The sequence below is a fragment of the Pleurodeles waltl genome, chromosome 4_2 (assembly GCF_031143425.1).
Source record: "Pleurodeles waltl isolate 20211129_DDA chromosome 4_2, aPleWal1.hap1.20221129, whole genome shotgun sequence".
In the NCBI taxonomy this organism is placed as follows: domain Eukaryota; kingdom Metazoa; phylum Chordata; class Amphibia; order Caudata; family Salamandridae; genus Pleurodeles; species Pleurodeles waltl.
Genome location: NC_090443.1, coordinates 740,808,190 through 740,823,927, shown reverse-complemented (window position 1 = coordinate 740,823,927; position 15,738 = coordinate 740,808,190). Strand labels below are relative to the sequence as shown.

Here is a 15,738-nt window from a genome sequence, read left to right as displayed (position 1 = left end):
GTCCTAATGCACGTGAAAAAGTCATGTTGGTGAATGAAGGATGGGAATATTAGTTTATTGTGAAGACATTTCCAGAGGTTTTTCAGGAAACAATTGGGAAGTTGGAAGGATTTGAGACTGTATTATATTGAAGGAGGGAGCAGGGCCTTTTGTGCACAAGGTGAGAAAAGTGCCATGTTTGATGTTGGGCCCCTTGAAGGAAGAGCTAGGCAGGTTGTTGATGTTAGGCGTGATTGAGGAGATTGAGGGGCATATTTATACTCCGTTTGCGCCGAATTTGCATTGTTTTTTTCGACGCAAATTCGACGCAAAACTAACTCCATATTTATACTTTGGCGTTAGACGCGTCTAGCGCCAAAGTTCATGGAGTTAGCATCATTTTTTTGCGTGAACACCTTCCTTGCGTTAATGATATGCAAGGTAGGCGTTCCCGTCTAAAAAAATGACTGCAATGCTATTGCGTCGGATTTATACTCCCGGGCAAAAATGACGCCAGGGAGTGGGCGGGACTAAAAAACCTGCATTGGCGCTGGATTTTAGCGCCTGGGTCAGGGCAGGCGTTAAGGGACCTGTGGGCTCAGAATGAGCCCAGAGGTGCCCTCCCAAACCCACAGGGACACCCCCTGCCACCCTTGCCCACCCCAGGAGGACACCCAAGGATGGAGGGACCCACCCCAGGGAAGAGAAGGTAAGTTGTGGTAAATATTTTTTTTAAAAAAAATTGGGGCATAGGGGGGCCTGATTTGTGCCCCCCTACATGCCACTATGCCCAATGACCATGCCCAGGGGACAGGAGTCCTCTGGGCATGGCCATTGGGCAAGGGGGCATGACTCCTGTCTTTGCTAAGACAGGAGTCATGTTAATGGCGTCTGGGCGCCAAAAAAAAATGGCGCAAATCGGGTTAAGACGTTTTTTTTGCCTCAGCCTGACTTGCCCCATTTTTGGACGCCCAAACGTCATTTTTCCCTACGCCGGCGCTGCCTGGTGTACGTGTTTTTTTTTCACGCACACCAGGCAGCGCCGGTCGGCTAACGCCGTCTAACGCCATTCAATAAATACGGCGCCCGCATGGCGCTTCAGAATGGCGTTAGCCGGCGCTAATTTTTTTGGCGCTAAACTGCGTTAGCGCAGTTTTGCGTCAAAAAGTATAAATATGGGCCTGAATCCTCAGAGTGGTTGGCTCCGTTAGTGCTGGCACCTAAGGATAATGTTAAAAGTTTGAGAATGTGTGTAGATTTGAGGGACCTGAACAAAAACACTTGAGTTGACAGACATCCTTTGCCGAATGTTGGGCCAGAATTGTCCCTGTTGAAGGATGCATGTCTGTTTAGCTTGATTGATTTTTCATCCGCTTATTATCAAGTGCCAATAAGTGAGGAGTCCAAACATTTAACCTAATTTATCAAGCCTTTGAGAGCCTACCGGTTCGCCTTCATGCTATTTTTGACTCCCATCTGCAGCAGCATGTTTACAGAGGGTGATGATGAAAGTGTTGGAGGGGGTTGCTCAGATTATGATTATTCAGGATGACATGTTGCTGTATGGTAAAGACGAGGAAGACCATGATAATAAACTGTTTGAGGTGCTTGGAAGATAGTGTGATTATGGCCTAACAGTAAAGAAGGAAAAATGTAGGTTCCGAGTGACTTGGTATCTTACCCGGGACAGTTTATTTCCAGAGATGGGATCAGCCCTAAACCTGATTTAGCTAAGTCTATAGTAGATGCCCCGGAACCTACCTGTGTGTAATGAAGCACGTTCTTTCCTAGGATTCGCTGAATAGTACCAAAAATGTATTCAGAACTTTGCGAGTGTAGTCCAGCCCATAAGATTATTATTAAAGAAAAGAATGAAATTTTATTGATCAAATGAATGTAAGAGTGCTTTTGACATTGTCAAGAAAAGTATTGGAGGATTGCCCATACTTGCCCATTTTAATGTCTTTAGGAAAACAATTTTAACCACTGATGCCAGTCTGAAGGGACTGGGTGCAGTACTTTCTCAAATTGTGGACGGGGAGGAGAGAGTGTTGTTTTTGCCTATAGAGCTCTCAGGTGTGCAGAAGAGATATATTTAGTTATCAAAAGGGAGGCTCTAGTGTGTATGTGGGGCATTTTGCACTTTAAATTCTGTTGTTGGAGCTTACCTTTTGTACTGAGGTCTTTTCATAGGCCTCTGGCGATGTTGTTGACTTGCAAAGGTAGTGAGAAGGGTACACCTCATATTAATAGGTGGATTGTAGTTGGGATTGTGAAGTAACCAGTGCATTGTGGGTACAAGAACAAACTTTGGCAACAATGGAGTGGAGTAAGTCAGCAGAGGTGGATGAGGCTACGATCTCTGTGAAAGAGTATGTGGTGAAAGGATGGCCAGTGAAGAAGTATCTCGGGCCAATGTGGAAGGATATTGGAAAGTGTGTGACAAACTGTCAATTGTTGAGAATGTTCTGTGTAGATGTGAGAGGTTATTACCACCGGAAGGATTGTGGGATAAAATTGTAATGGTGCATAAGGGTCATCTGGGCAGGAACAGGACCAATGCCCGGGTGAGAGAGTGGTTCTGGTGTCCTCGAAGGGATCACATGGTGGAGACAGTATTTAAGGAATGTGTTCAGTGTACATACTATGACAAGGGCAAGATGACTAGAATAGTTCCCCTATCACCAGTAGAGGTGCCTGAGAAGCCATTGAGCAAGGTGGTTGTGGACATTGTGGGACCTTTTAATTCACTGTCCCAGGCTGAGAGATATCTCATAATATTGGTGGACAACACTTCTAAGTGGGTTTCCGCATTGTGTGTCAAGGAAGTCAACACTCAAACGGAGATTACATTTTTGAAAGATGAATTTGTAAAGGACACTGTGCTTGAATATGTAGTAACCGATAATGGTGTATAGTTCATCTCTTCTCAAATGGTGCAAATTTTAGAGGATATGTGGGTTAGACATTGAAGGACTGCACTTTACTCACCTCAAGCCAATGGACTAGCGGAGAGTGCAAACAGGTTGGTAAAAGCATGTAGTCAGCAGGAGGTGTGTGGTGGTGTTTCACTGAAGAGTCTACTGAGAGAACACTTGTGGGGACACACAACAACCCCTAATTCTATTACTGACTTTACTCCTTTTACTGTATTGAGAGGAAGAAGGGCTGTCTCTAATATTAATTTCTGGTGGTTAAAAGGTGGTAAAGTGGAGAGCAAAGAGCAGAGTGAAGAAGCAAGAAAAAGACTGCTAAGTATCAAGAGAAGTACAAGGAAAGGTTTTACAACAAACATAGAGTGAAGAGAATTGTGTGGTCTGTGGAGGACGAAGTGTGGATTAAAATATCATGGTTTTATGCCAAAGGGAAGAGTGGATTTTTTGGACCTTTCCAAATCACTGAATTGAAGTTCAATGTGGTGTGTGTGTGTACTGGGGAATGGTGGAGCAAGTCCAGGCTGGTTAGGGTGAGAGAGAAGGATAAAGGGAAGGATACGGTGGACAATAAGTGTCAAGAAAGTGTTGTTGGTGCACATAGACAAAGATCTGTTGACAACACTTATGATAGTGTGGTTTGTGCCTAAAAATCCACTGACAGCATTTGTTTTGAGAGTGTTGTTCAACCACAAAGATCTGTTCGTGCTACTGTAGGATGAAAGATTAATTGTAAGGAATAGTTGTTCCCAGTTTTGCTTAGAGTGTAAGACAAAGACTTTGTTTATGCTGTTTTATTGTAAATTGGTTTGAATATTGTTGTAGATCATTTTGTACTGTTAATTTACAGGCAAACATTCTAATACGTTTTATTGCATTTGTATTTAATTTTGTTCGGGAAAAGGGGGGTGTTATGTTTTGATTACTAGAATAGGTAATCTGTTATGTTATGGATTCTCACTATATCATCAATGTTCTGGGTGGAATGTTCATGGGATAAATTGCAGTTGGAGGTGGCTGGACTGGGCAGGACCTGTTTGGTGGTGTTCTTGGATTGTACTTAATCAACCTACTTTTCATCTAATCTGGATCAAGTCTCATCTCTCCTTTTAATTGGACACAGCAGGTTTCTCAGTTTTTACATCGGCCCAAAATTTAGGTATAGTCTTTTATCCTTCAATTACTTTCTTCCTTTGTATTTCTAAGGTTTCCTATGCCTGCTTTCCTCTGTTGAAAATCTTAAGGAAAGTTGTCAATGCCTGTGTGGTCACTACCACAAACAACTGATACAGTTTAAGCTTGACTACTGAAACACTGTTCCTTGGCCATTTAGACTACTTGGATGTTCTTCTCCAAGTCATTCAAAATGCAGCCACTCGAGGGGCGGGGCCAACCAACATGGCCGACTGGTCATGAAACCCAGAGGCTCCACGACCACCCACCCCGCAGACCCATTAATCTGGTGTCTGGGGGGGCCTCTCGCTGGTTTGGCCCCCGGGACGATGCTGGGAGTCCTGGGGGTTCAGTGAGGTGCGGCAGAGGAGATCAGCGACTGTTTGCGCTGGCATGGGCGGCGCTCAATACCGGAGAGCTGGAGTGCTGGTTGGGAGCCTTGAGGCCCAGGCTTCGGGATGGCCCGAGTAAGGTGACGGGGCGTCCCTGGACTGGGGGACGAGGTGGCAGCCACGGCGGCCCGTTGAGGGGTGCAGTAGGGCCCCTCCGAGAGCACCCGGCGGCCGCACGATTAGAGTGGAGCACGGCCGCACCTGGAGAGATGCGAGTGCAAGGCGGCCCGGCGAGTAGAATGAGCCAGGGACCGCAGAGTAGGGGATATTGGCTGGAGAAACTCCCCCCCCCCCCCCGGGGGAGTGGCAGCGGGCCCATGGATGCCTGGTTTTGGGGCATGCCTGACCTGGTTGCCTGACTTTAAAATGGCGCCCGGTGTCAGACCACGTGGGGCTTTCCCGGGGAGGCCCTTCATGGAGGAATAGCAGGACGGACACTTTTCCTTCCCCTGCACAGGGTTTTTTTTTTCTTTTTCCTGGAGTTGCCAGCGTGGGGAGTCATGTCCCAGTGAGGAGAAGCTGGGGGCCAGCAGAAGAAGTGGTACCTATCGTGGCAAGAGGAGCACCAGGGAGAGTGAGGTCTGGGGGGGGGGTGCCTATGCCTCGACGGAAGCTACAATCTAATAGGGTCTCTAGTTATTTCACACCTGCCGGATCCGGGGTGCTCGCGTCGCAACGGTCAGGTGACATGGCACACACTAAAGAGGACCTTCAGTCATCCCTCCGCACCTTTAAGGTGGAATTGCGAGAGGAACTCACGGCTGACTTCAAGACTGCGCTGGAGGCGCTTCAATCAGACGTTACTAGTCGCATGACCTCTCTTCAGGCAGACGTGGATTCAGTGGGGACCCGCACGTTAGATCTTGAAACACAGATCCAACAGATAAAACAAGCCAGTCCCTTGGAGAAAGAGGTCTCACAGCTCAAGTCACAACTCCAACTTTCGATAATCAAATACGAGGACTTGGAAAACTGCTCTCGAAGAGACATTAGAGTGCGGGGTCTGGAGGAGGGCAGTGAGGGCAGTGAGGCTCCGGATTTGGAGGCGTTTGTGGTGGGTCTATTCTCCACTCTCTTGGGCAATGAACACCCAGAAGTACACATTGAAAGGGTGCATAGAGTGGGGAGTCGCCCCGCCACTGAGAATAAGAGACCCCGTGACATCCTGGTGAAATTGAGCTCATTCAAGGTTAAAGAGCGCATACTTCAGAAGGCGAGACGGCAGGACTTGGGCCCTCATTACAACCCTGGCGGTCGGTGGAGAAGTGTCGGTAATACTGCAAACAGGCCGGCGGTAAAAAAAAAAAGAAATTACAAGCATGGCGGTGACCGCCATGCCAAACCACCACTTCTCCACTCTGACCGCCAGGGTGGTAATGACCGCTGGGCTGGAGACTTCGGTCTCCAGCCCGGTGGCCGTCACTACACCGCCGGCAGCATCACGACCCCGCATTCCGCCATGGATTTTGTGGGGTTCTGTACCACCACGAAATCCATGGCGGTAGGCACTATCAGGGCCAGGGAATTCATTCCCTGGCACTGACAGGGGGCTCCCCCTCCCCTCTCCCCCTCTCCAGAGTCCTCCCCCCAAACCCACAACCCCCTACCACCCCCTAAAGGTGGTAGGACCCCCCTCCCCACACCCCTCTAAACATTGACACACACACACACACCCCCTACACACACACTCACACAACTACTACACATACACGCACATACACACAGATATACACAGACATAAACACACACATTTCCCATACACACAACACACCCCTGCATGCATACACGCACTCACACACCCCCTCTACACATGCACACGCACATCCCCATGCACGCACACAACACAAAACACCCCCCACCCCCTCCCCTAACGGACGATCACCTTACCTGTTCCGGTGATCCTCCGGGAGGGAACGGGATCCATAGGGGCTGCTCCGCCGCCAGCACCCCGTCACCAGAACACCACCACGCCGAATACTGGGATGTAATTCAGTGGGCAGTGTTCTGATGACATAGCGGTGGAGGTGGAGCAGCCTCCACTTCACCGCCGACCGCCAGTATAGCTGCTGGCGTCTCTCCGTCCGAAAAAGGGCGGAGGGCTGCCAGCAGTCATAATTCGCTGTGCGGAAAACTGCCTGCACTGGCAGTCTTCAGCTCAGCGGTACCTCGGCGGTCTTGAAAAAAGACCACTGAGGTCCAAATGAGGTCCTTGGTGTCCTTTCAAGGACCTCAGTGCATGCTTTTCCAGGACATTGCTCCAGCAACATTACTCCGGCCGCAGAGATTCCGTCCGATCACGGATAAGTTGAAAGTGCAAAATGTCAGGTACAGATGGACATTTCCATTTGGCATTGCTTTTCAACTTAACAACAAGCCCTACCAATTCGTGGAGTATGGGGAGGCGGCAGCCACACTGGGACTGCAGGAGAGGAGTGCAGACATCGGACTCGCTGTGTCGGGGGAGTCATGGCGTCGAGAGGACCCCTCCTTGACTTCCGTAGGGGATCACTGGAGGCTGCCGCGGAAGGGGAAGAAAACCCTCAAGTTGTAGTATTGTGCACTTGACTCACATCAGCTGGAGGTTCGCCTAGGGGCAGAGGAGGAGGTTCTGGATGGGGGCAGCATGGGAGACCCCGGGCCCCCCCCGGGGGTGAGTGTAGCCCCCCCAGCGGAGAGTCTGGAGACTTTGGACTGGCCAGCGGGGCACTGGCGGCATGAACACTTCCGGGGTGGTTCCCTATCATCCCTCCAACAAGCAGCAACCGGACACTGTCTGTGCTTTTGTAATTGGTCTGTCGGGGTGGAGGCGGATGAATACCCCTTCCCAATCATGAGGACCACACGTAGATTTACGTTTCAGTATCAGAACCTTATAGTTTCTATGTTGTTACTTTTGTTGTTGTTATTCTTGATGTTTGATTACTGTTTGTTGTCCCTACTTCATGTGGATGCACAGTCTGGGGGGGTGCAGGAGCGCCGGGGGTCATGGGATGGAGGGGGAGTGCCAGGGACCCTGGGTGACACCTTAGGTCAGATGTACTCTCGGGCGAGGCCTTCTTAGCCACACCAACATGACGCTACATTTTCTAACATGGAATGTTAAGGGGCTAAATTCCCCTAACAAGCGGTCACATTTGCGGAAATTCTTTGACGACCACCAGTATGATATGGTGGCCTTGCAGGAAACATCTCAATAAGGACGAAGGTCATAGACGACAGCACAAACATTACCCGCAGATATATACTGCCTCCATAGCAACAAAGCATTGTGGGGTGGACTTGCTGTTTCATAGATCCACGCACTTCCAACTTTCGGGGTCGAAACTGGATAAGGAGGGTAGATTATTGTTGGTCAAGAGCTCCCTGGGGGGGCAGGTTTGTACGATAGCCACACTCTATGCGCCTAACAGTGGCCAAACACAGTTCCTATTGCACTTCCTGGAATTGGTGGGGGGCTTTGCGGAGGGTGAGATAGTGCTTTTGGGAGATTTCAACTTGATTTGGGATACCGCTCAGGACACAACACATCCCCAGAGACCGCTTACAAGTGCCTTTGCAAAATCCGTTAAGACGGCACTTCACAGATTGGGGCTTCTTGACTCTTGGCGCACCCTTTACCCCATGGTAAAAGACTATACATTTTTCTCCCATTCTCACAGATCCTATTACAGGATTGATGATATATTTTTAAGCAAGCCCCTTCGACAGTTTCTACGAATGGCAACTATCCACCCGATAATCATATCAGATCATGCACCGGTTGAGGTGGGTTTGGAGTGGTCCCTCCGGAGGTTGCCTCTGGCAGCCCGGATAAGGGCTGATCCAAACTTTCATGGCATTAAATTTTGCTCTGATCAACATTAGATCTCACAATTTGCCGACGACATCTTGTTTTTTGTTACTCAACCACCTACGGCACTTCGGGCAATTCAGGAGGAGTTGGATCTCTTGGAGCAGGTATCAGGCTTCAAAGTGAATAGGGGGAAGTCCTATATCCTCAACTTAACAGTTCCTTCCGCAGAGATGAGTGTGTTAGCCGCCACTTCCCCATTTGTCTGGGCCAAGAAAGAAATTCTATATCTGGGAGTATGGCTCACCCCCAGCGTGGCTGACCTATGTAAGGCAAATTTTCCACCCCTCCTTAGGACATTGCAAACACATTTTAAGATATGGTCAACACTCTGGCACTCCTGGTTAGGTCGTATCAACACCATTAAGATGACGGTTCTCCCACGGTTATTATATCTGTTCCAAAGCCTGCCCATTGACATTCCTCCGGATTTTTTTACCCAGCTTCGTAGGTTGTTCACTCAATTTATTTCGCGAAACGCAAGAGCTAGGCTCTCCAACAGACCGCTTACAAGCCCCAGAGACAGGGTAGGGTTGGCTCTCCCGGACCCTTTCATATATTATAGAGCGGCACAGCTCCGCGTTATCTCTGAGTGGTCCCTTCGAGAATTGGACAAGTTGTGGCAGCACATGGAAAGGGCAGTGACGGGGTGGACACTGTGGGATGTGCTGTGGAATCCCAAAGGTGACTGCCTGACGAATGCTTACCTCAGCACCCCCACGGCTACTACCCTCAAGGTATGGGACTCGGTGACAAGCGCCTATAGACTCACGACCTTTCCCTCACCCCATTGCCCCAATCCACTACAACACGGCCTTTTCCCCGGAAACTACTCCAGGACCTTTTGATAAGTGGAGGGAGGGGGGGCTGTTTGACGATCACTGATCTTTTTCATGGGGAACATGTACATACATTTGAAAATTGTTGTAGAGACTTCCATCTACCCACTTCTGAGCACTTTCATTATAATCAACTACTCCATTGGGTTACTCAACCCCATATGAGAGCGGCGGCCATCAGGGATCTTCTTCCCATCGAGAGATTTGTTCAGCGGGGGAGGTTGTGCGGGGTAGTATTTCCACACTATATAGATTGCTGATGTCAGCACGGCGCGCTTACACCCCCTGTCATTTGGCTTTTTGAGAGCAGATTCTGGAGTCTCCGGTGGAGGAGGGTCTCTGGACCCACCTGTTTCAGGACAAAGTCAAATACAACCGCTCCATGGGCACTAGAGAAGCTCATTATAAACTTCTCTACAATTGGTATCGCTACCCAGAGAAACTTAAAAAACTCTATCCCCAGGTGTCTGATAGGTGTTGGCGGGGATGTGGGATGTTGGGAGATTTTAGGCATATCTGGTGGGACTGTTCCACTATTCGCCCATACTGGAATGAAATTCTGTCGCATCTAAAAGAGATTTTGGGCTACTCTGCCCCAGCATCACTGGTTCCTTTCTAGGGCATACCGCTCACAGCCTGAGGCCCGCGTTTTAGGGCTTTATACCTTTTCCATGTATAAGACTCAGTTCATGGGGAGAGACACTGGGGGGGGATTGGGGGCGCCTCGGGGGCAGATGAGCCCCTTGCCTTCTCATGTTCTAACCTCAGACTTTATACAATGAGCTGTAAGAGATGGGACACGTAGTTTGGTTGTTTATATTGTGGGTTCTTGTTTCTCTCTTCCTTCTTCTTTCTTTTTTCTTTCTCTGGAAGTGATATCACAGAGGTTTGCGCGATGGCGCTTACTCCGGTGGACATGTTTGAGTTCTGTTTAGACTGAAGCCCCATCCTCTATTGAACATTGACATGATTACCATTAGGGCGAGGGGGGGGCTTAAGCATCTGGTATATTGCTGGAGCATATTTGTGATTCGAATTCTTTCACTGTTTTCTTAAACGATAAATGTAAATATAAACAGTTTAACAAAAAAAATGCACCCAATCACTTCATTCTTGGGAACTCAAACATTCTAGAATAGCCTCTCATCTTTACAATCTTCACTTACTTCCTATGAAAAAACAATGCCTTCTCAAATCAATGTCTGACTGCCCATGTGCTACAAGTCACTTTGTGGTGCTACAACACAGTACCTCCAAAGTCTTTTCAAAGATACTGACCCATAAAGATGCTCCATTCACCATCTGCCTCTCTACTCTGTGTCCCTGGAGTGAAATACACCCCACCTTGATGGTCGCACTTTGTCTGTAGTCTCAGATAAAGTATGGTAACACCTCCTGCTCTCTACCTGGACTGCTCTATTGCTTCTGGACTTCGTCAAGAACTAAAACTTTCTTTTTTTGTCAAGCATAGGGCACTTATGCTCTCTCTCTCTCTTGGTACCGCTTAGCACCAGGCAAACAGTTCCCAGGTATTCACCATTTTGTACAAGATCTCACATCAATTACACTCTTCACATGCTGATAATATAAAATTTCTGAAATAAATATAAAAGAAAATAATTGTTATCTCATCCTTTAAACTTACATCCTGAGTATTATCAGCTATAGAGAAACCAACTTTCTGGGTGGCAGCCAAAAACACACTAGACAATGGCATCTGCACTTCCAAAAAGTCACAAGTGCTTAGATTCTACTTACCCTCACCCTCTACTTACCCTCACCCACTTCACAGGATGAGCCATCCTTGGAACCAATGCTTGAGACTAGTTTCTGTGCCTACTTGACTCACCTTGTGCAAAGTGAAAATAATTCTAGGGCTCATTCAAAAACTCATTTTGGAGTACATAAAGTAGTTCTCCTGTAGTAGTCTTTTACATATTCTTACATGCTGTTGTGAGCAAGACCCAAAACATTGGGGGCCAGATGTACGACCAAAGGTTTTGTGACTTGCAAGTTGCAACTCATTTGTGAGTCGCAATTTGCGAGTGGCAAAATCAAATGTACAACAGTGTCAATGACACTGTTTGCGATTCTCAATGGGGTCGCAAATGACCCAGTTCATCATTATTCATGAGAATGAGGTAGGTCGCAATTTGCGACCCCAGTGGGAATGGCTGCACTCACAGTGATGGTGGCCTTCTGGGGACAGCAGACCACCATGTCTGTGACTGCTCTTTAAATAAAGTAGTATTTTTTTAAATGCAGCCCGTTTTCCTTAAAGAAAAACGAGATGCATTTCAAACAAAAAAAGGAAAAGTTTTCTTTTCATTTTTTCAGAGTAGGCAGTGGTCCGTGGGACCACTCTGTGCTCTGAAAATATATTTTCACTCCCGTTTACAAAGGGGAAGAGGTTCCTTTAGGACCCCTTCCCGTTTGCAAATGGGTTAAAAACAATTTGAAATTGGTGTTAACTGCGATTATTTTGCGACCGAATTCACGGTCACAAAATAATCTTACATCCCCCTGCAAGTTGCAATTAGGAAGGAACGGGCTTGGCACGCCCCATCCTAATTTCGAGTCGCAGTCCCTATTTTGCAAGTCGGCAATTGAGTACATCATACCTGCCCATTTTTCGGTCGCAATTTTTGCCATTTGCGACTGCAAAAAGACATTGTACATCGGGCCTCTAATGTCAGAATACTCAGAGACTTTTCATGTGTAATTAGCACAACTAGAAAGGGCTGCACCCTTTTTGCACTTTTAGCAATGGGGAGTTAAATGCGTCAGTCCACTTTACAACAGCATGAAAGAGTACATAAAAGACTACTCCTGTAGTTCTATTTCCCACAATCATAAATACGTTTGTGAATGGAATACACTGTGCCTAGTCACAATACAGAGATTGAACATTCCCATTTACTGGTTCTCAACTACTGAAGAGAGGACAGGACCGGTTTCTAACTCTTTTATAAGACAATTACAAGATCCCTGAATTAACATTCTGAAATGTAATTGGGCAAAGACATTGAGGACCATTGGTTCTGATGTTGCAGAAACGGGGAATTGATACTGGAGGTGGATGTCACTGTAATTAAAGCTATTTGATATCGGAATTGGCCAAGAATACAGCTCTTGTTTATTACAGGGCTTCGCATCCGACTGTCCAACATGAATGGTAGTTTGATGCCACAGGAGACCCTCCTTTCGCCTCCAAGAAATAGGCAGTGCAGGATGTGCAGATTTGATACTTAGTAATAGAAGGAGGACTACTTTCCTGGATTTACCACCAGCCATGAAAGTGGTATTCCAGATATAGGACCAGATGTTGAGGGCTTTGAGTTGGTTGGAACGCTTAACCATCTAAACCTCTCTGTTGAACAAACGCTGGCTCCAGTGGTATCTGAATTACAGGGATTCTAAGGATGGGAAGTCATGTTGAGGACAGTGTTAAAATTCTTTGCAGAGCTGCAGGAACAGTATAGCTTCCATTGTAGCCACCTTTTTCGATACTTACAGCTCAGACACACCATTATGTCCTAGATAGCGGACCTGGAGGAACTCTCAGACTATAGCCTGATAGAAGCTAAGGTATTGCTAAGGCATTGCTAGGAGAGATGATAAATCACAACATTTCAAACATTTATCATTCTTTGGTCATAAATACTCCTGATTCCTTTGAGAAGCTTTGTGACTCATGGGAGGGGGATCTGGGCTCCCTTACAGAGGATAACTAGAGAAAGGTGCATGTGTCCCCCACCCCCCGACCACCATGGGATGCTGCAATTGTCTTGCAATTCTGCACCATACCATTGCAATACTTTCATCCCAGGATATTTCTCATGTGGCAGATTCTAGAAAATAGGAGTACTTGCCTAACCATTATGTTGGAGATGCTCATCCCAGAGGTTAGATCTACTTGAACCTTGTGTCGGGACACCTTGGACTCTGGACATTGAAACAGGTGGTTTGGAGGTAGATAAAGCCTAATGAAAATGTGTCTTATTTGATGGGGTGAAGGTGGTGTTCGGGGATTGTTTAGGGTAACGGTTATTAACTCTATGTGTGCATGGGTGGGGAAGGTACAATAACTCCTCCAGTATTTGCATACCTGATTGCGAACCTTTCTGTTTTGCAAATGAAAAATCCTAATAAAATGTCATTAAAAATAATACTGCTGGTTTTAACTCATGCAGTTGTTACATCAGTATTTGTATTTGGGGGGGAAAGGGTGGGTGGTTTTAAAAAATAAAGTTATAGAGTACCTCAAAACGGTGTTAACTGTACGGAAATTGTCGTATCAATCTAGACTAACCAATAGTGTTTAGAAAAACATAATGTTGTTTTTACGTTTTTGGGGAGAATTGTTGTAAGAGGCTTTAGCAATCAGACACAAATGAATAAGTCTGGGATCCTTCCCGGCTCTCGGGTGCTACAATATAGTAGTGGTAACAAATGTAGTCAATTTTATATTCACAAACAAACGAAGATTATGTACAGTTTTTACAAGGTCAACCATGAGTGACCATAGTTGAACCTTGTGTTCGACTCCATTTGGACAGCACAAGAGATGGTGAGAGGACTTATTAGGAGACCAACAGGGTTTATACATTATTTTAAGTACGTTTTTTGCCAAAGTTAGACATTGAAAAAAAGATGCTTTTACTTACTGAAGTTTAAACTTGAGTGCTTGGATAGCCAGGCTTTCACAGAATCCTTCAACAGCGAATTTTGATGCAGCATAAACATCATTAAACAATATACCTGGACACAAAAAACACACACATGAAAGTCAGAAATAGGATATTCTGATATTACAAAGAAAACAAACAACTGTACCCTGTCCCTTGTGGGCTGAATCCACAAGCTTGAATGTCAATCTGTTTTGGGTAGATCACTGTGATAGCCGTACATCATCAAGTATTTACCTTTCCCATAGTTAGACAGGTTGTGCCCATGTCAAAAACCTAAGGGTAAACATTGTAAAGTACAAATCCGTACCGTATTTTCCGGCGTATAAGACGACTTTTTAACCCCTGAAAATCTCCTCAAAAGTCAGGGGTCGTCTTATACGCCGGTATACGGTGTGCTGAAACTTCAGGGACAGGCGCCCTGTAGCTGAGCCACCGTGCGCTGCATTTGGAAATCGATTCCAAACGTATGATGGGTTCCACATCCCACAAGATTCAGTTACTTGTGGACACGGAGCTGATCGGTCACGCGTGAGTTGAGCTGTTCTTACCGTGTGCCGCAATCCTCGCTGGCAGTTGTCTGGACAGGCACGTGTTCCTGCGCGTGCCCCAGGCTATTCCACTTGCACTGTTTTATGTTTACATGTTTGATGACAAACAGCCTTATGTTTATAAGTGACAGTTTTCCTACTAAGTACCTGCATGTCATAAGCATTTGAATTAAAATTACCATGTTAAAATCAAATCTGATGTTTTTAAATTTTTATTTGGTGTGCGTTGGAAGAGAAGTAGTCTTATACGGCGAGTATAGCCCAAACCCTATATTTTAACAGGAAAAGTAGGGGGTCGTCTTATACGCCCAGTCGTCTTATACGCCGGAAAATACGGTAATTGTGTTTACACCTATGTGTAAGTTACAACACTTTGAACAGGTGCATATATCCAAGCAGGACAAAGGGTACAGGGTTGCACGTGTACATAGGTGTAATTCATGTCTACCCATCACTTTCCTACTTTCTAGGAGGAATAAATCAATTCCAATTGTCTGCTTTTGTGTTGTCTGATTGTTCTAATAACAGAAAAGTGTAAAAGGTACCATTTGTTGCCACTTTTCACCTCTCCATCTCCCAATATTTCCTCAAACTCGTACTTCTCTACGGGCACCTTTTCTTTTTTTGGTTACTAAGGTACAGTCACCTCACAGATTTCACATCTAGGTGGGTAACCCTCAATAACATTCTTGGGCAGCACTATCTTCACTTTATCCCCCTTTTCAGTAGCCTCACAGTGATGGGCTCTGTAGAAAGACAACGGGTCAAAGGGTCCAATTTAGCAAGTGCCTGTCCCCTTGAAATGCACCTATTACAAGCACAGGAGGGTGGCCAGGGATGGTTTACTGCCTGCCCGATGTTTGTGTCTTTGTGGTCAGTGATGTGCATTACCTCTTCACCGCCACATTGAGCACGCGGCACGAGATTGAAGACGGATACTTCGCCATGATTGCATGCCCTTACTCTTGCAGTTCTTGTTGTTCAGGCCTAGAGGGAGTTTGCAGCTCCCAAAGATACACGTTGAATGATATGATGGCTTGGCAGTGTGAAATGTTTTCAGAGGTGGAGGCGTCAGTAGTATAGAAAGGTATCTAAGTTTGATTGTGTATTTACAGCATGTTTGAGCAAAAGTAGAGCTTTACTATGAGTGATTCTAGGTACAACGAAAATTTACCTACCCACACCCAGATTTAAGGGAGGCTTTCCAGCTCTTATTTGATTGTGGTACCATTTATATTTTTCAGGGTAGTAAGGACATTGGGAACAGTTGGGCGTTTGTCCTACTATTAATTTATCTGAGAGATTTCTGGTTGTGTTTCAATCTCCAAAGCAT

At 46.3% G+C, this 15,738-nt stretch overlaps 1 protein-coding gene across 1 annotated transcript in view; it reads right to left on the bottom strand.

Annotated features, from left to right (window-relative positions):
* LOC138293254 (retinol dehydrogenase 8-like) overlaps positions 1-15,738 on the bottom strand; it is an 88,295-nt gene that overhangs the window by 45,714 nt on the left and 26,843 nt on the right. Inside the window, exon 4 of the mRNA XM_069232378.1 lies at positions 13,834-13,927. Coding sequence (XP_069088479.1) covers positions 13,834-13,927 — 94 coding nt within the window. The remainder of the gene's footprint in view (positions 1-13,833; positions 13,928-15,738) is intronic.